This window comes from Stigmatopora argus, chromosome 9 (assembly GCF_051989625.1).
Source record: "Stigmatopora argus isolate UIUO_Sarg chromosome 9, RoL_Sarg_1.0, whole genome shotgun sequence".
Classification (NCBI taxonomy): domain Eukaryota; kingdom Metazoa; phylum Chordata; class Actinopteri; order Syngnathiformes; family Syngnathidae; genus Stigmatopora; species Stigmatopora argus.
In genome coordinates, this window is record NC_135395.1 from 4,279,331 (window position 1) to 4,301,325 (window position 21,995).

Here is a 21,995-nt window from a genome sequence, read left to right on the forward strand (position 1 = left end):
GTAACCCAGCCAATCCAAATCACCGAGAACAATTGATCAAAATATCAGATTGATGCGATATAAGCAATTTGTGATCACTTCAATAGTGTTGCTTTGCTCTGCTGGTCGGTAATTTTCCTGTTGATTTGATTTGATTGAACATTTACAGGTCACTTCCCATTGATTTTTTTGTGACTTTCTATTCATTTTGGGGCATTTACGGGTCACTTCCTGTTGATTTTTGGGGGGATTATTTCCAGTTCAGTAATGCCTTCATAATCTAGGCTACAGTAAAAAGCAGTGCAGCTCTAAATCATTGCAATGCAATAAGTATGGAACCTCACTGAAAATGAACTCTATTTAAAAAGAAATCTGCTTTATGTCAACTATTTCCTAACACTTCAATAAACACATAGAAGCAAAAGGGAATTCCATTTTTTTGGTAATGTTTTACTGCTGGTCTCTAGATTCAGGAACCACACTGCAGTTGAGGTCAAGAAGGCCAAATGTTTTGACAGCAAGGCTTTCCCTGTGAAAAAAAATGCAACCAGAAAAGGTGGGTGTCCTCCAGGCTCGTTCAGGAAATACCACTAACTTTTTTCCCCCTTTCAAACTGAGTTGGACGACATTCCTCTTGGCTGTATAAACAGAAAGTCACATATTTGATAAATATGTATACTCACACGTACACACATTCTGCTCTTGGATCCACTGCAACACGTCCAGTGCTGGTTAAGTCAACATTTGCACATTGAAGACATTCACGAGTTGTATTTTGAAAGATTCTGAGGGTATTCTCAGGGTTATGATGCTATATTTTACGCAATGACTGAGTTGCCTGCAGATTTCATTGTTCTGCACCAGCCAAAGATAGCAGAAAATCACTTCATTTGTCGTGTCAGGAGAGTTAATGGCATTGACTGAGGTTATAGTGATGCAAAAAGTATTCCATTGATTATCCTAATGGAAATACTGTCAATATCTCCCAGTTACCGTAAAACCTCTATTTGAGTGGCACCTCTATTTGAACGGCACCTCTAATAGAACGGCACTTTGGTAGAAGAATTGAAAAATAGAACGGCACCTCTAATTGAACATCACTACGGGGGACAGATTGAAAAATAGAATGGCATGCCGGTAAAATCGAGGTTTTACGGTAATAGTGGTTGTAGTTTACAGTTTGTGGGAAATCCTACTAAAACTAACATTTAAATATCCCTAATATTATATTCACAGTTGACCCCCACAAACAATCAGTTTTGCTGTGGCATTCTGTAATGGACTTTTGTCAGGTATATTTGAGCAAATATTACTGCCAGGTTCGAAGATAAAACTAATGAGACCACCAAATGACTTTGATGCACTTTCTTTGAAGTATTAAACCTGTACAATATTCCGCAGTCTATCGTCTGGCAACCAAGCGACGACTTGGTATGACCTACTTTCCTACTTCTAAGTAACTGAAGCCAGGCTTGAATGTGGTTTACATCTCATTACATTCATTTGAATGCTTTCAAAGAAGGGAAAAAATGTGCCGTTTTCATCGTAGATTTACGTCTTTGCACAGTATGTTATTAGTCCTGGCAAAGTTCTTTTGTTTTACTTGGTGCCCTTCTGGTCTGGTATTAGATCCCATCTGGAGCCTATTAAAGCAAGAGAAGGCATCATCCAAGGCATAGACAAAGCAGCATGTGCAAAATGTATAGAAACAAAAATAATTCACACATGTGAATATGAAGATGAAAAGGTTTTACTCCACATTCCAAAAACACGCTTGGTAGGCTGGTTGAACACTCTAAATTGCCCCTATGTATGAGTTTGAGCGTGAATGGTTGTCCGTCTTCTCCTGCCCTGCAATTGGCTGGCCACCAATTCAGGGTGTCCCCCGCCTTGTGCCCGAAGTCACCTGGAATAGGCTTCAGCACCCCCCGTGACCCTTAGATTAGATTATAACTTTATTTCATCCCGTATTCAGGATTTTTTTGGTTGCAGTAGCAAGACAGACACAAGACACACAAGACATTGTAGACCTAGGTAAGAAACTGGAGCCACAGATAAGCGGTTCCGAAAATGAATGAAAGAATAAAAAAAACATGTTTTATCCAAAATAATTTTAGGTTTAGTCGGAGCATGTTAAATTTGGGAAATTTACCACTACTTCATCTTTAATTGACACAAACGTTGTACAAAATCTCAGTACTTTTTTCACATCCAGCACTGCATTTTTGTCACTGGACCAAGTTGAAATGTGCCGTGGGTTGACACAGCTTTATTCCCCAATCTTCTTTCCTTTTGAAAGCGCACTAGTCGCTAATCCTTCAACGACATGGAGATGTTGACCTACCAAGTGGAAACCCGCCTTGTTGAAGTCATACTTTAATCATTCCAAAAAACTTTCTAAAATTAGCTCCCTCCCTTGAAGGAGGTTAATGTACCCGAGAGGACCTAACGTGGGAGAATCTCGCAACTGGCCAGCTCAGAATCGCAGCGACACACCGATAAGCCTGTGGAGCTGTACTTGCTGTCGGTATTTACTGTAAGCTCCCTACTTACTGTGATCAGCGGCAACGGTCAGTTTGCAGTCTTTTGGCACCCTGCTTGGACAGATTAAATGAGTAACATGAGGCCGATCAAGCATTTTATTGTCAGTGTTAAATGAAACAGGGATGACCACAACACAGCTCATTCCTATTTTGTTCACTTTCTGTTCGTGGTGACGCAGGCAGTTGTTGTAAAAGGAAGTGAAGAGTCATTACAAACATTTAGTCATCAATTTATAACGCAACATTGATTTATGTGCAAAATTATTCTGTCACAGCCTCGAAGTCAAAATGAAAGTTACAATGTACATGTATGTATGTATATATATATATATATATATATATATATATATATATATATATATATATATATATATATATATATATATATATATATATATATATATTTCAGTAACACGCTTCTTTATTTATTTATTAACTTCTTTATTACCTATTTACTTATGTCTAAAATGTATTTTGCTGTGTCTGTATTCTCACCCTCTTGCTACTGTGACAGTGAAATATACGGGATGAATAAAGTTATCCAATCTAAAACCACCTCTATAATGAATAATGTCGTAAGTAGAGATACCACTGTATCTAACCATCTATCTGTCTGACTACCTTTCAGTTTTTGATATAAAGGACTTTACTAAAAATCAAAATAAATAACATCGAACCAGCATCAAATTGATGTGAAAGGAATGCAGAAGGAAAGCATAACATGTCATGTGACAAGTGAAATAGTGGATACTTGGTATTTAAGGATGCAGGTTTTTATATGATTACTGACATAAATTAGATTATTAGTACTTTTTAAAGGGAAATATGAGGGACCAGGAAATCATGGCTCCACAGCCACATGTGGCTCCATAATCCTTCTGCTTTTCCATTCTGTGACTTTGGAAAATACAAAACGAGTCTTCAGTTTATTCATTTTTAAGAATTACAGTGAACTTCTCGTATCAAAATAAGAGTAAGAATATTGTCTAAGGAACCGAATGACCCAGTCAAAATGAATTACTACACATCTAGCACCATCAATGGTACCCAATGCTATTCAGAGGAGTGCAAAATAAAATTTAACCTATGACATCCAATTTCTGGTACCCTGTCGTAGTGCAAAAACGAATAACTGTGTAAATATAATTTTGCAATGAAAAAATCTGGATAGAACTTTTAGTTTCAATACTTTTTAAAAATACTTTTGAGAACTTTAATAGCAAGTGATGCTTGGTATAGACAAAACTGAAGGCAGTTAGACTTACTGCAAAAGGAGCCGGGGTTTTTTGGAATCAAGTATATGACTGTTGGACTTTAATATACACAAGTTAAGAAGACAGAAGGGAGTAGTTTAGTGGGCAGTCTCGCCCTCCTCCCACTGCAGCATTACCATCCATGGTGACTGGGACGAGAGGAATAAGGCATGCAGGCAGCCACTTAGTCATGTAGTCAGTCCATTGTTTCCCTTTTAGTTCAACTCTGCACTGTAGGATCGCTCGCAAATAACTTGAGAAAAAAGAAAAACTTTTGAAAACTCACAAAATTCTGACTCACTTCAAAAGAATTCCTGCTTCTGGGATATTGTGCATACTGGAGCAGTTAAGTTGGCGTGCTTTCCTGACCCCCGTTCCCCCCAACATTTGGTTAAAAGGAATTCTATATGAAATTTGACTAAAGTTCCAGAAGTAGGAGGAACCTCAGAGGATGGTTTGACTGGAATGAGAGCGATCATCTCACACAGAAAAGGCAACTTCAGTTTTAAGACCGAGAGGCAGAGGTCACCGTTTTTTTTTTTGAAGTTCAAAGAGCGATTTAAAAGTTATATTCTGCTGTTGGATAAACCAGAGGAAGATTTATTTGACCACTAAAAAGATATCTACTGCACGGCAGGAATGTATGGATGCTTCAAGAGGAAACAGTAAGTTTTTGTCAGTCTACATTTGTTGAATAAGATGTGTGTCTTTTCTTTATGGCTGAATATGAATGATACGAATATAAATGGCTGAATGTTAAGACCAACCATATGTATTCATGTACATCTATGTATATGTATGTATATTTATATATATATGTATATATATATATATATATATATATATGTATATTTATATTTATATATATGTATATTTATATTTATATATATGTATATTTATATATATATATATATATATATGTATCTATGTATGTGTATGTGTGTGTATATATATATATATATTTCAGCAACATGCTTATTTATTTATTTATTTATTAACTTATTTATTACCTATTTATTTATGTTTAAAATGTCTTTTCCTGTGTCTGTATTCTCACCCTCTTGCTTCTGTGACAATAAAATTTCCCGAATACGGGATGAATAAAGTTATCTAATCTAATTTATTGCTACTAGTTCATTTTCTTCCACACTATTTAAATGCTTACAAATGAGCTGTAGTAAACTAGAAGATAATAATGGGCTTGCAATCTGCTATAGTAAAATTTAAAATGTAATCATTAAAATGCGCTGGTTCTAACTTGAATGGCACATTGTTACCCAAATAAGTTGAATTTGTCTTTTGTTGCAGAATGCTGGCTCATGAAGCTTTGTACAGTCTCTGCTTATTGAGACAGTTGATGACTTGTAGTAAATTGTAAAAAAATATTGACACTCAGCTAAATGACTCAGAGCTGATGGACTGATTGTGTGTGTGTGTGTTTTTTCCACTGTGAGTAAAAGACTGCTCACTCCATCTGAGAAAGGAGATTGTGTTTGTTAGTGGTTGTTTTGCAGGAATATTAAGATAATGGACATGACTCAGCATCAATTATATTGTTCAGTTGATGGCTTGCTTTGGATCATGCTGAAGTTCCTCAATGATTTACTGTTTGTGCTTTGAATTGGTTATACAGTATAGTATATAGCATTTTAACTTGGCTTGGCAGTGTGATTTGGTTATACAGTATATATAGCATTTTAACTTGGCTTGGCAGTGTGATTGTAGGACAGAGGTTTAGTATAATGACTGCTTTGAGCTATTTAAGCTACAATCGAGCGTCATTTTTGGACTCAATGTGGTGTGCACAGCTTACCATTTCAACTTCTTTTTTTTCGCTCTGTTTCTTGACATGACAACTGGGTTTTCTTTTAAGAATTAGAAGGGTAGTGCTGTCAAAGCCATTGTGTTGTAGTAGTCAAATGTTCAGAAAGAAATGCTGAGAATTTAGTTATGTTATAGGTCACAGTTTGAGCTTTGACACTGCAGGTTGAATTTTGGAAAAAAGTTAATGAAATGGTAACATACTTTAGGATGTAGTTCATTAGTGTTAGACCTATAGATTGTTCTTAATTAGTTAAAAATAAATCATTCATGTAATATGATTTTTTTAAGATTAAATGGAATACATGTAAACTGGATTTGTGCACTGTGGTGAATTAAAAAGGGCCATTTGAACATTTAATTTCATCAATTTTTTTGCCTACCACTGGTAGTCCAATGGACCTACTTTGATAACTCTGCCCTAACGAATTCCCATTGCTCAAATTTACAGTATTGTTTTCAACTGTATTTCTAAAATGTACATATTAAATGCTTTGTTAGGAAAATGTTGTTTGTATCCACCTCCATTAAATAGAGTGATACAGTTCATGAATGATCGTTTTGAGTATATTTCCTTTACAAATAATGATTAAAATATATATCAGAACAATTAAACATTGCCACATTAAGTCCCATAATGTTAAATAATGCCATAATGCTGCCTAAAGTTGTAATTCCTGGTTTGACCAGAGAAAAATTAACAGGAGCCCATTTTGCTTTTGAATTCTGTCCCGACCGACATGCAGAAAATTGAGGTAGTGCCAGATCAATGTGTTCCTAAAATAAACCAAAAAGTAGATTGGCTAGCAAATCTGCAATGAAAGGTGCCAGCATTGTTCCCTTTTTTTGCATGAACTCGCCAAGCTGCTTGTTTTGCTTTTTATTGCTACACTACATCATCAATATATGTTCAACTGAATGGAGGCTACTTAGGTAAACTATTTTAAGGCAAATGTCAGTGGTACAGAAGTAGGCTTAGGTTATGTAGCAGGAATTGTGATGCAGATTTACTAAGTGAATGTGTACCGTAAACTGTGCAGAGTGACTGATGACAATGTTTGGTCAAGCTCTGTCTGGAGTCCTTGTAGGGTCCGTTGCTATGAACACGGTCGCATTTCAAGCAGGGAAATATGTGTGATGGGGGAGTGCAATAGATGGAGGTGCCTGATGAGAATACCCCCCCCCAAACACTTTTGTCTGCCTTTGAGCATTCCAAGATGTATTGTTTACACATTTCATACAGATAAGACTTCTGATCAAACTCATAACAGTAGAGTAACAAAGGTTTTATAGGAAACTATATGCCGGGTGTATTCTTTTTTTTTTCTCCAAAGAACTGCGATAATGACATTGTAAAAATTCATGTTGTTGTTCCATTGCGCAGTAGAACACAGTTCAGGATATCCCCTCTGACAAATTCCTTAAATCTCCAATTGAGTGATTTCCCTACAGCTACTTAGGTCTTGACTAGTTCACTTTGTTTTAGGCCTTTTTATTTAAAAGGCTTCACTCGTGGCCAGGCTGCCTTGTGACTGTTGGATTACATTTGAGCGAATCAGCCAATCAAAAATATAATTACACTGATCTTTTAGGAGCACATAGAACCGATTAGTCTTGTTGATGTCTCAAATAATGCTGGAATCATGCCATCTTTGCTGATGTCTCTGAAATGAGTAGGTGTCAAGTGACATTTATCCTGCTAGGATTGTCTCGGTTACTTCTTGATTCCCTTCGGCATTTGCCCCTCCCTCTGTAAATTGAAGGCCTGCGGTCCATCATCGACTCACCAACATCACATTAGCAAACTCGATCCGTTTGCACTTCCTCTGCTCTGTTTCTCATCTTGTCCTGCATTGCATAGCTATAATTTAGTTTGCGTCTGATACAGCATGAAGAAAAGATGCGAAGCAGATCTTTCGACACCTTAAAGCGTAGCTTGGCAATTGTTGAGTGTACGTATTAACTGTTCTGGCACTTCTGTTTAAATAACGCCTTTTTAAGATGTTTTTCAAGGGACGTTCCACGAGTCAGTTTGTATCCTTTCTGTGCACAAAACTGAACTCAATTCATCAAATTTCTTAATCTGGTGTCACATGACTTTTTGTGAAAATAATTCATAGTTGAAAATGTTCCTAGTAATGTTCCTACTAATTTAGATGTTACTTTTTGGTGGTCATGTTTAGTGTGTTTTTCGGACTATAATTCGCACCTTGTATAAATTGTACTAGCCAAAGGGCAATTTTCACAATTGTGATTCAAAATTTAATAATCACTATACGTGAAAAAGCATTATTATTTAGAGAGAGTTATAGACGATATTTTTGTACAAAGTTTTTATGCACAAAACTGAACTCGATTCATCAAATTCCTTAATCTGGTGTCGCATGACTTTTTTGAAAAAAAATTCAAATTTTCTTTCTGAATCTTTTTGGGAAACTAATTTAGATGTTACTTTTTGGTGGTCATATTTACTGTATTTTTGGGACTATAATTTGCACCTTGTATAAGTTGTACTAGCCAAAGGGCATTTTCACAATCGTGATTCAAAATGTAATAATCACTTTACATAAAAAAGCATTATTATTTAGAGAGATTTATAGACAATATTTTTGTACAAAGTTTTTGTGGCATAGCAGTCATCTTTTTGAGCAAAGAAGTTGATCATTAATAAGCTTTGTGCGTCTGTAGTGCACCATGTCTGGTGACACTGGTTTCATTGAGGAATTACGGCGAATTAGACTGGATTTGTGTTACATCATTTAGGCTATGGGACCATAAGAACAAGCTACAACTGTTTGTAGCTGTTTGTTTACACATATCCTTGTCTCCTACTGTATTTTTAATGGATACCAGCCTCAGCATATTTTTGTCTCCTCTGTCCCTCTAATCTGTGACAAAACGTTTTACTAAAGATTTAAATGTAAAACTGATGTTATTTTAAATGCTTAATAAAGCCAGGCATTTATGTGTTAATCCATTGTTATGTAAGATTTGTGGCACACACACACACACACTTTTGCTCATTGGTAAACAAGAGCCCTTCTAGTCCACCTTAATAATATCGTGTTGGCACTTTAGTGTTTTTAAAGGAATTTATTTTTAATTGACCCCAAGATATTAGACACTCATCTTGAAAAAAAAGAATTGTTGAAGCGTAGTATGCCTGAATTAAGGCTTTGAATGTGGCATTTGACTTTTTACCTTTTATAGCTTTACTCCAGAGAACATGTTCAGACCTCCAGAAAATGATGCAACATGTTTTTGTAAAGATGATACTGCATCTAGTGAATGTTGAACTTCCACTGAAGTATCAAAGCACATTTAGAAGCGTCTCGACACCCTTCCGAATGTGCTAAACTACTTTTTGTGTTCACTGCTGCTTGCCATTTCTAGACAGTTAGGAAAATACTGTGTTCATATTCTGGAGAAAAAAAAGTTTCTACATAGTAATATAAGGAGGCCTGCTTTCTGTTCATCTTGAAGAACATTTGTGAGAGGTTGTCCCTGTTTTTCCACAAGCAACACTTCTATAAAGTGCAGCAGTGCTGATGTGCAGTGAATTTGAAGTCATGGCCGACTGGCTAACTCAACACCTTCTGCTGCCTCTAATTATGACCGTTGATTCGTTTCAACAAGACACGGCAACCCAACCAGCATGACCCAGTGCTGCAAGAATGGTTCCCAAGTATTTTGTTGCATGAGCCCTCCTTGTCTCCATCTCAGTGAAACATCCTGTATGCTGCTTGACCCCGCATTCTCCTTAGTTGATGCCCCCTTTATCCTCCCTTCCTTTCTTCCTTACATTCTGCCCACCCACCAAGCTTTTGGCTTGCTTTCTACACTTATTTTAGTGTTTACTGACTTACACGAGCTTTGTTTTTTTGCCTTTTCCATTGTCATCATTTAGTAAAATGCAAGATAAAACATTGGGTGTCCAAAGTTTTTTCTCTGAGGCCTGTTTTCAGAAATAACAAGGATGCAAGGACCGACTTAAAATTTTTCCACTTTCATTTGTTAGAGGATTGCAATCAGGCAGCGAAAACAGATCAGGTTTATTTTAAATGATTTTTAAAAAAAAATATTAACTCATTGGTTGTCATTAGCGGTGATAGACTTCCAATACATTGTGGCTGGGAGGTTTGGCAGCAATCGATAAGCCGCTGCCAACCTACCAGTCAAATATCGTTGTCAATGGAAATGAAACATGATTATTCAATCTCAGCATTAACAATTGAAAGGAGTTTGATGTCTATAATTGTCAATGGCAGTGAAAGGGAACAGCAACAAAATAATTCTGAGGTATAATGATATCGTACACTTATGTATAATCAATAATCAAGAGTAAATATTTGATTTCTGTAGTCCACTTTTCATTGAGGACTACATACATTTTATTTCAATTTCATCTTAGCAACAACAACAAAATCAATACACATAGTAAATGACTTTTTACAAAAACAATATGGCGGGCTGCAATGTGGCCCCCAAGCCTTAAGTTTGATACTTTTGGCCAAACTGGTCGGTGTGTAAAAAGTAAGCCTTTTCCCATATTCCGTGTAAACCACAGCCGTGATTTAATTTTAGAGGCACATTCTGTTTACTGTACGACTGTTTTCCTTCTCTTTTTGAGCATCAGTTTATCTAACTGCCTTTCTCTTCTTGTTGCTCTTTCTCACAACCCCATCTGTGACCCTCTCTCCTTTTTTTCTCCTCGCTGTTTTCTCATACGCTCCCTTTCTGTCACTCCCTCGGCTCTCCATTAATACTTCATCGTCACCGCTCTTTTCTCTTCCATTATTTTTCCTCGTCATTCCCCGTCTTTCTCATAGATGAAGCGGAGGATGTCGCCATGGGGAGCGAGCTTTGGAATTGGTCGAAGGTCAGTCATTTAGACCCCCAAATCCCCGATGCTTCCTCAGTGAAAAATCCGACGGAGTTTTGTAAATTTTTTGGATGGGACAGTGTTCGGAAATCTATCCTCTTTATCTCAACACAAGAACCCTATTTTTTGGACAACGTTCGCTACTTGTTGATTGTTTACAAAAGTACCCATCCAGGCTTATGACAAACTGCACCTTTTCTAAAGGAAAAACTTCGGGGATACAGTACATGGCTTTGTTGATGGCCCAAGTGCCAGTGAATATTAACCCAGCGGTAATAACTCAACGAAACTGAGGTTTTGCCTATTCCCAAAATATTTTTTTTCAATGAATGCCGCAAGTATTTAGAAAATTACCAGCTGCTATTTTATCTCTCACTCCAGCAATCTTTCTATATCTTTTCAATAGAAGTACTGGAAATATTCTTCATCCATGGAAGATAAGCGTATGTGATTCTCGCACAGGAAGAATGAAAAAAACTTTTTTCGTAACTAGTCTATTGTATAAAAGTGGATGAAAAGAAGAGGGAAGACGTTACATTTTATTTTAATTGACAGAAAAACTGAGGCAGTACAGTAATCCCTCAATAATCGCGGTTAATGTAGACCAGACTTGGGCCCGATAAACGAAAAATCGCGAAGTCGGGTCACTCAAATTAAAAATATATATATAAATATTTTTTTTTAAATCCCTGAGAAAAAAAACGCAATGTAGTGAAGCCGCAATATTCGAGGGATTACTGTATACAGTAAGAATGATGTAAATTTTGGGGGGCTTGGCCCTATTCTGATCATTTCAACGCCACTCAACGAGCGTAGAGTTATAGCAAATGTGACAACAACCCTGTTCTCCCCTGTATACTAAGTGAATTTAACTTTTTTTTAAAGCCCACTTTTAGCCTTATATGGATGTTTCCTGTTTTTCAGAGTTTATTGAAGCAATAAACAGTCAGACCAGATGGGACTTTTGATAATGAATTTACTTTCTTTTCTTAGAATGTTGCTGTTTGTGCCAACATCTCAGTATAACTCTTGGCACAGAGCAACAAATTCGAAGTAGCACGTTGCTCTGCTGCTTTTTGTTCTTCACATCACCGAGGCACAGATGGCAAGGCTTCCTCTTGATTCGTTTTGAACGTTGCAACACAAGATGTGGATGAATGCCACCTTCAAAACTTAATAACTCTTTCAGTGCCCCTCATGACGCGAGGACTCTTCATCTTTCTTTTGTGAATTAAAACTGGTTCATCACAAGTAAACACCCAATCCATTTAGAAGTGGGAGGCTGGCAGCGAATCAACGTTCGTTCATTCGCCGCCATCCTTCCCGCATCAAATGGATTGGACGTCTCGCATCATTGATTGCCAAAGGCATTTTCCAAATGCGACTTCATATGTCTCACTTTAAAATAGAGCAGGGTTAGCCACTGCGGGTCAGATGGAATCGCCATCAAAACCATGGGCCTGCCCCAAGGGGTGCCAGATGGAGGAGGAAAGATGGAATCATTTGATGGGGCTGATCAAAAAAAATTGTCTGGGAGGCATCTGTAGTCATTTTGTCTTGTCCTAAAAATCAACTTTGTCATGTTGATCCCACCGTTTCTCCTGCTGGCCTACCCCGTGGTTTAAACTTACCACTTAAATGGAAATTTATTTGATCAGTTCCAAGATATCCCGAAAACACAAGAGCTTAAAGGGCTAAGATAAGAGTTGAAAGAGCTAGCAAAGTGGCACACACATTCTAAAATGCAGAACCTAAAGACATAGCCAAAATAGCATTTTTGTTGTTTTTCCCTCTGAGTAATTAAACATCTCATGAAAGAGGCCATTCTATTTTATCACTGAAATAAAATGACTCCCGATTTTGCAATTAACCAAGCTTGCCAGCATGCTGCATATTTTACTTTTTTCAAGAGGAAGGCAGATAATCGTAATTATATTCTACATTTTCTGCACTGTTTTGCATGATATAAATACAATAGATTCTTTTTAAAATGCTTTACATATTACATTAAGGCCTTTTTTTCCGAGCACCCCTGTTACTGAAAGGTCGCAATTGTCTTTTCCGAGAAGATATAGTAATTGTTTCCAGTTTTCAGACCCATGTTTTTCTAAACCATGTTTGAAACCAAACTAAGTGAGAAAACAATTGCTTTTGAAGAAGCTGCAGGTACATTTCACTGACATTTTCTCATTTCTGGAGGAGCTACATGGGCATCATCAGTAGGCGATGTTAAATATAGCTTTGACAGATGCCTTTGTGGGATTTTTGAATTTGATTCGGCAGTTTGTTTGAGGGTCTTAGAACATGATCAAAATAAAATTTCTTTTTTATATCTGAAAATAGTTTTGTCGCCGCCACAACTAGACACTACTTTAACAAAAAGCACACTTCAAGCGAGTCCCATTGCTTGGAAGTGAATAGGCGGCTGCAGTGAAGAATTTATGTAGCCCCTGCAAAGTGAAATATGTTATGCATTTTAGGCAAGAATACGTTCATTTATCTCTCAAAAGTGCCAATCTACCATGGTATTAAGGTCTATCCTACTCATTTCTGTCATTCTCTTTCACAGCAGTGACCCCGTCCCCACGGCATCAGGACCTCCAGAAGTGATGGCCAACCAGGAACCTGCTGAGGTCTCCGAAGAGTGCTCAGGTACATTGACTTGACCGCCTATTTTAATACGCCTAGCAACAATTATGGCTATGCATTTAGGCCACCGGTGTCAAAGTCGCTTCAATGGTTTTTTTAACACAGTGATTACTAAAATATGTTTATTGATGCCTTAAACCACATGTGTCAAAGTGGCGGCCCGGGGGCCAAATCTGCCCCACCGCATCATTTTGTGTGGCGCGGGAAAGTCAATCATGAGTGCCGACTTTCTGTTTTAGGATCAAATTAAAATGAAGATTATAGATGGATTGGATTGGATTGGATAACTTTATTCATCCCTTATTCGGGAAATTTCGTTGTCACAGTAGCAAGGGGGTGAGGATGCAGAAATAGGAAAGACATTTTAGACATAAATAGATAGGTAATAAGTGGGTTAATAAATAAATACATGAATAAATATATAAATAAATAAATAAGCGTGTTGCTGAAATATATATATGTATATATATATATATATATATATATATATATATATATATATATATATACACATACATAAGCACACAAATACATACATATAGATGTACATGCATGCATACGGTAGGTCTTAACAAAGCCATTTTTTTGTTAAAGAGCCTGACAGCTGATGGGAGGAAGGATCTGCGGAAGCGCTCCTTCTTTGTATATTGTATTTTATATATAAATATATATATGATATATAATAATGTATATTATATATCCTTGTATATTATATTTCCTGATTTCCCCTTTTAAATCAATAATTTCATTTTTTTTATCCATATTTTCTGTGTTTTTAGTTCAAAAATCATTTTGTAATATCTAAAAATTATTTTCAGTTTTCCACTTTGACATGAAAAATAGTTAAAGAAAAATTTGGTTTCCTTTTGAAATGAAAAACAAATGATTAAAAGAAATTTTCCCTGACTAAGAAAAAAAATCAAATAAACATTGTTTTTAATGTTGCTTTTAATCCAGTTCTTTTAATCCATGTATTAAAAAAATCTAAATATTATATCTGAAATGGTCTGGCCCACATGAAATCAAGTTGACGTTAATGCGTCCCGCGAACCAACCCGAGTCTGACACCCTTGATTTAGGCACAACCGGCAGATTTTCCAGAACACAAAAAACTATTTTCCTCTATATGCTCTCATGCATGAATGCATCCACTGCATATGATGTAAAGGAGACAGGACTAAATTGTGAGTTATCTACACACACCTACACACTGGCAAGTTTATATTACATTAGTTGGAACCCCTAACGTTGACTCAAATCTGTCCTGTAGTGAACTTCCATTTTACATTTTATGATTGTGTACATACTTTTTACCATTGTCTTGGAAAGGATATTGTTTTGTCAGTGTCACGCACAGCATATTTTCTGTAGATATTTCGATGGGCTTTCTGCTGCGGTTAGCAGGAAATGAAAAAGAGAATGCTAAGACTATCTCGCATGCTCAAGAACATAACATTGTCTCACAGATAAACAACACACGCTGATCATATGATCAACAAGGCAGCCGTGTGTTGTTGTGTAATCCTCACACAGAAGACGTGACATATTAAAAAATAAAAATAAAGACCTTATTTGGATGCCATTGACGGACGTCAGGTGTTCAATGCGCTTTGATTGGGATGGTCGAATGAAAATTGCCCATAAAAAAGTAAATACACAGCAATGTACAAAATCTTAGTTCTCATCAATCCTAAATCTTGTACAGTTTGTCCTACAACTTGCTTAAAAGTAAAATAAAAGCCAAATGGTTTGAGACTCCATGACCTCATAAACATTTCGGTTCTAACTCATGATGATGCAATGTCAGCGTAAATGTGCTTAACCTCCCTTTTATTTTCCGCCCCTTGTCAAAGGTCACCGTTTTCGCACTATGCATGCTATTGCTCAATTCCCATGTTTATGTACAAGTTATAATATCAAATGAAAGACTGTAATTGGGTGAAATTAGTTTAGTTGATCATGGTGACCCTCCATTGTAAACAAAAAAATAACCTCTACAATTAGTGGTAAATTGTAACTGAAATAACACAATAAAAGTACCTTGTAGGTTTTCTACCTGAATTTCACATTTGTCATGCACACACGTCTCTTCAAAAGCATTCTGGAAGTAAAGCTGCCCACTATATGTGTTGTCCGACAAAATAAATAAGAATTAGTTGCCAACACTTGCAAGCACAAAAAGATAAACGTGAACTCTGGTATTCTCAGGCAAGCTCAGCAGAGACTGAGCTCGTATGTCGATTTACTCGTAACTCAATTGAACGTTTCCCATAGAAATGAACTAAAAGCAAATTAATTCATTCCAACCCTCTGAAAAAAACTGCAAAAACAGGGTATTGGATTGGAAAAACATATTTGTTCTAATTGGCCATTTATTAACAAAGTAACAAATAACTAGTGGTTTAATAGTACTAAAATGTGTTTAATAGTATACTAAAATTAGACGGATTTCGCGGAGGGGAGAGAGAAGGGGACAGAGAGAGAGGGGGGTTTGCACGGCAACGCGCTCGTAACAAAACATAAACAAATTTAAATGAACTTGGATTACGATGCAGACACACTCAAAAATAAGTTTAATCTAACCTTAGACTAAACTTAATTCTAATTTTGTTTTACATTTTTATTCATTTCTTCATGAGTTGGCTCTATTTGCCCCACCTCCACCCTGACTTTCCAATGCAATTTATCGATGGTTGTTTGCTTTTGTCTTCCCTTCAAAATATTACGAAAATGAGGCACACAAATTTCCTCACAATAGGATAACGCACGACCTCTTACCAACTTGCCCCGGAAGTAGTACTCCTCTCGTATTAGCGGACAAGCTCCGCCATTCGCATTGACTAAAGGGAAAATAAACACTGAAAAAATGCAACGCTACGCCCAGTGCTCGTAGAGACATTACACGAGGGAGTTGCGGGGAGAGAGACAGTGGCCATGATGTTCTTATGAGCAGCCTCTCGCGTCCGCTGTATGCTCGTATATCAAAATTTGTCTCGTATCTCAAGATAAATATTTGCTCGAAATTTTACTCGTATCTCAAATTGCTCATATGTTGGGGCACTCGTATGTCGAGGTATTACTGTACTTGATGCCAGCAGGACCCAACATAGTGTAGGAAGGTAGTAATCGTGCTTGAACTCGCAATGGCCCTGTTTCCCAGTTCAAGTCCCATATAAAATTTTACTACAAATCTAATCCTTGGATCAAATCTTACTGTCATGCGATCGACCAATAGTACCTTAGCAATCGACTGGTAGCTCTCGATCTACGTATTGAGCACCCCTGATCTTGTGTTACTCTATTTTGAACTAAAACTTCCGACTCATTTGGTGAACACTACTTTCTAAACGCTCATGCATTTTAACACTAGTCTTGATTTCTGTGGAAAGTGTTTGACAACATAGTGTTGTAAGGTTAAAAATTAATGGGTCCATCCTCAAAGTGTGAAGAGTACACCATGGCTTTGTTTCACTTATGTTAGGGATCTGCTCCTTTCTGAATGTTCCATTACTTTGTGAAAGGTTAATCTTAGTGTTATCAGTTTATTAAAGTTTCTCCTGGAATTTAAGTGACTCATACTGTAGGCTTTTATTACATCGCTCTAAATGTTTTTGGTCTTTATCTGCTATGGTTTTCTTTATACTCTACTTTGTGTCAACAGTTATATTATTGAATTTCTTTTTTTTATTGGCTATTGCCAATGTTTGTATTGAGTAAACAAACCAGTTCGAGTTAGACTATTAGTTTATTTTATAGTACACAAAATAATCATTGATGAAATACAGAATAATGTTTCCTTTTCAATAAATTACCACTTTGCACCATCCTGAAGTAGCCATTTTCCCGGCTGTGTCATAAAATCAATCTCATTACCACTTATGCTTCCGACGGAAAGCACTTTGCAGGTGTTTAATGAGTTTTAAAGAGTTGTCAAGTTTTCCACTGCTGTGCTAATGGAGCTGGAATCATTTAGGAAAACCTTTACAAGCGCATGTGTGGTGTTTATGTGCTAAAATGGGGAAGCGCGTGTGTTTTTTTGTTTTTTTTCCTCCTGTGCCTACCTAGGCTATTAAAACCATCAGGCTAATTGCGGGAAGTGTGTTTCACATGTTGGTAGTGTATAAAGATGCTGAGTGTTTAATTGCCACATTAGATTACCACCACGTAAGTTTGAATGACCAACAAGAGAGCAAAATGTGAAAGCATTTTTCAGACATAGTCCTCTCATGTGCCCTCAGGAAAGAAGAAGTCCAAGTTCCAGACGTTTAAAAACTTCTTTGCCAGGAAGAAGAAGAAGGAGCCCACCGGATATCGTGCAGAGCTCAAAGGCAGCCAATCAAGTGACAATATCAGTAAAACGTCGCAAAACAATACGCTCAGTCGCTCAGAGAAGGAGAAAGGGTAAGATTTGATTAGATTGGATAAGTTTATTCATCCCGTATTTGGGAAATTTCATTGTGGCAGTAGCAAGAGGGTGATCAGACAGAACAACAAAGCAAAAACACAAAGTACAAAGCAAATCAAAGTAAATGGGATCATTAAGAATCACCAAATCAAATCATTAAGACAGAAAAGCAGCAAAAACACAAAACGAGCAAGAGTGGACAGAGATAGAGACACAGACAAGATCATGCATATATAATAAATAGTACTATATCCACAACCTCATACAGTTTTTCCCCAAAGTATAGGTTAGTGAAATGGATATATGTATACAGACGCTCCCCTACTTACGAACATTCAACTTACGAACAACGGTACATACGAACATGTCTGCAAATTGCGTTTAAGTCCAAAAATGTTCGCAAGTCCAATTTTGTATTTCGCGCTTTTTTCGGAGTAGTACTTCTTTCCGCCGCTAATACCGACGCCTGGCGCTGAGATCTCAGCTCACCCAGCATCTACCTTCTTCTTCGTTGCAATGCGGAAGTGCGTGAATGTATCTCCAGTGTGCAAAGAACCTTTTTCATTTGTATCATTAAATATCTCATGCATCCAATATTGAATATGGTTGGTAAAAAGCTAAAGGCTTCTATTGAGGGAGTTGCAAGGAAGAGGCAAGCCATTTCATTTGAAACGAGTGGCAATAATAACGAAGCTTGATGCGCGTCAGAAAGTGGTGAGCGTTGCACATTCAGTACCATTTATAAATAGAAAGATCGAGCAGCAGGACCCAAATATTGAACGTTGCACAAAGTTTGCAAATCAATTGAATGATGCCATACAGTGCTACTGCATCATTTATGATGAAAAAAAGAAGAAAACTGTGCAATCGTCATTAGGTCGCTTCTTTTGGCCAGTTTCTAATACATAAATCTCTCTCTCTCTCTACAGTACTGTACATATTCTCTCCATTTTATTAAATGGTTTTTTTTCAGTACAAACCAATGCGTGTTACTTATACAAGCCTTAAACATACAAATGCACTTATATAAACCTTCAATATACTTATATCGGCCTTAAACATAAATTATAATACAAAATATAGCACTGAATCAACTTACAAACAAATTCAACTTATGAACAATCGCTCGGAACCAATTGCGTTCGTAAGTAGGGGAGCGTCTGTAACGACATATATTTCAATCAAACAACAATACAATTGCTTGTGCGGGTCGATACAGATGCTTAAATATGAAAATACAATCTGGAAGGAGCACAACCAGGGGAAAGCAAATGAGAATTATTTAATAATTATTCATGGACATAATGTAATTAACATCTGTCTATGATTCAGTTATCTTTTAGGCCAGCAGAGTTTCAGTGTTATTACATTTTTATTTTTTTAAAGATATAAGATTTGTATATCTAGTGCACCAATGTTTTTAAGGGAAGATTCTGATCTGCTATTCTAACATAAAATTCAAGTGTTTCAGAATGGTTCTCTTTGTTAAAGAGATGATCTACATTTATGGGTACATATTTTCGAAAGAACAATCAGTATGTACATGCAAAAGTTGCCAACACATTGTCAATTGAAGTGTTATTTTCCTATTTATTGTTTTTGTAGGGCAAAAATAATTTAAACAGTTCATCTCCTGATACTTAAGTCACAACAAATAAGAGGACAGCTTTTTCCTGTTTTTGTCTTGGGTAGTGGAGCATCTCTTCCCTGGAACAGTCCTAATTTCCCTTTTTTTAAATACTAATAATAAAATAAGTGCCACATCCTGTTATGACTCCTACTCATTTTTACTGGAAGGTTATATTCCCACTTTTGAAACAGAGCATTGTAGTCAAAGTAAAAAAATGTTTGCCTAGTGTAGTAAAACGTTGTTTTCTTTCCCAACTTCCTGTTTTCCAAAGGTCAAAGATCAGCCTGGGCAGCAAGGCCTTGTCACACGACTCTGTCTTTGTCTCGGATTCGTCAGAGGCTAACGAGGCTCTTGGGGCTTCTCAGGACAGCATTCATGGAAAAGTGAAATCTCTTCAGGTACACCTGGACGTCACTTCAATTGTTATTTTTAAACTGTGATTACTAAAATATGTTTATTGATGCCTTAAACCACGTGTCAAAGTGGCGGCCTGGGGGCCGAATCTGGCCCGCCGCATCATTTTGTCTGGCCCGGGAAAGTAAATCATGAGTGCCGACTTTCTGTTTTAGGATCAAATTAAAATGAAGAGTATAGATGTATATTAAATTTCCAGATTTTCCTACCTTTTAAATCAATAATTGTAAATTTTTAATCATTTTTTTCTGTGTTTTTAGTTCAAAAATCATTTTGTAAAATCTAAAAAATATATATAAAAAAAAGCTAAAATAAACATTGTTTTAGATCTATAAAAAACTGAATATTCAGGGCTTTTAATCCAGTTCTTTTAATCCATTTATAAAATAAGAAAAATCTAAATATTATATCTAAAATGGTCCGGCCCACATGAAATCAAGTTGACGTTAAAGCGGCCCGCGAACCAACCCGAGTCTGACACCCCTGCCTTAAACAATATTTAGCTCAAATTCCATCACTAGGAAGTCTGTTATTCATGGTTTTCCATCAGAAGTAATTGCAAATATGTTTAAAAGCAAGCCTTTCTTTATAATTGAAATCATACCTCTAAAATAGGCTTATCCAAAAATTGACAAACATACCCAAAAAAGTTTTCTTCATATGTGTATGTAAAGTTGAGCGTGTTTGTAAGATAGTGTTTTACAGAAAAGACAATGAAATTCAACAAAATTACGAGACATTATTAGCTCACTATTTCCAAATTTTGAAAGATTTTATGTAGAATTTTTCACCCTAACCTTAAGACTGAACTGGCTTTTTATTTTCATACACGAAGATCCAAACTGTGTAAATATATTATGTAACGAGCAAGTTGCACATTGGAAAAAATGCACGTCTTGCCACCCACAGAGTGCTTTGTTTGGGAATGTTTGCCCTCCATCCCACCTCATGGTTTAGGGGAAAGTATAAATTTATGCGTTTTAAGAGTATTTGGGATTAAGACAAATTTCAAAATGTGTATATATTTAAGTTTTTTTTTTTTCAATTTAAAATGGTGTCATCACACAATTGTGTGATTGAAATTTGAGGAGAAAAGAAAACAGGATAAATTTTCGTCATCTAAAAATACTTAGCAGACCAAAACAGAACATGACAATGCTATGCTAGTCTTAGAGAGAACTCCGGTTAAAAAGAAGTTAGTTCTGTTTTATTTCAATGTTAGTAACAATTCTATTACATTCAACCTTTGAAAATAATTACCATTTTTCCATTGCAATGTGGTGGTACGCTTCATTTGTGATCTGACAAAATTAAGCACAGCAATGAATAATTGTCCTCTAATATAATTAGTATTTTATAATGTGTAGCGTAAATACAGCATCACCATTTCAAATCACACCGTGACATAAAGAACAAATCAATTTATGTTGAAATAAAGTTTTGGTATCATATTACGCTGCCAATTATTTTCAAAGCTTGTAAGTACATTTATAAATGAGTTACTAACAACAAGCATAGAAAACCCACGCCATTTTAATCAGCATTCCCTTTAAAATCTACTTGGTACTGAATGCTTGTATACCCTTGTAAATGAGTTACTAACCAACTAAACCAGTGTTAACGTGCAGCAAACAGAAAGTGTGTCACTTTTAGTTTCTGTGATACTTACTGGCAAAAAGAAACACACCATACTGCCAAAATAAACACTTAACCCCCCCTGTTGGGACTGTATGAGCTTTCCCTTGTGTTTTAATCATACTTTTCAGCAGTGGTGTCCAAACTATTACACAAAGGAGTATAGTGGGTGCAGGATTTCATTTCAACCAAGCAAAATGTGAAATTTCCCAAATACGGGATGAATAAAGTCATCTAATCTAATCTAAAAAAAAACACATTTTCACCAACCGATTATGCAAGGGGGTGGAGTGAATCTTGGTCTTTGTTCCAACCAATCCAGTGCCAACAGTTTAACCAATGAGGTGTCTTCTAAAATAAGTAACACCTGACTGCAATCAACTGATGACAGTTGCAACTTGTTCGGTTTGAATGAAAACTATATTGAGGCCAACTTTTATTTTCTGTTGAGAGATTTGCCCTTTTATTCCAACTCTGTTTTCACATACTTTATACAAGACTGCTGAAAAAACTACTTTTGTGCCCTATTTTTTTTTTGCAAGGCTCAATCAACCTCTCCAACACACCTGAATTAAATAAACACAAATAGACTTCAAGTTTTTCAAACTGAGATTAGCATATGTCGCTTGTATGGATTCGCAGCTCCAGCTGAAGCAGGCCATCAGACTGGGCTCTCCTCCGTCGTTGATGTGTGTGAAGAGGTCGGAAGATGCCGGAACCATGTCGGAGGACGACGGTCTGCCCTGTAGTCCACCCGAGTATAATTCGTCTCATGTCGCCAAGG

The 21,995-nt window shown here is 36.5% G+C and overlaps 1 protein-coding gene across 2 annotated transcripts in view; it reads left to right on the forward strand.

The window, feature by feature from the left end:
* The window catches only part of LOC144082682 (uncharacterized), a 41,089-nt gene that overhangs the window by 6,115 nt on the left and 12,979 nt on the right, over positions 1-21,995 (forward strand). Inside the window, exons 2-6 of one of the 2 annotated variants that reach the window (XM_077609969.1) lie at positions 10,426-10,475; positions 13,048-13,130; positions 17,366-17,528; positions 19,434-19,560; positions 21,854-21,994. In XM_077609969.1, coding sequence (XP_077466095.1) covers positions 10,426-10,475; positions 13,048-13,130; positions 17,366-17,528; positions 19,434-19,560; positions 21,854-21,994 — 564 coding nt within the window. The remainder of the gene's footprint in view (positions 1-10,425; positions 10,476-13,047; positions 13,131-17,365; positions 17,529-19,433; positions 19,561-21,853; position 21,995) is intronic. The other variant, XM_077609968.1, reaches the window with a different exon arrangement.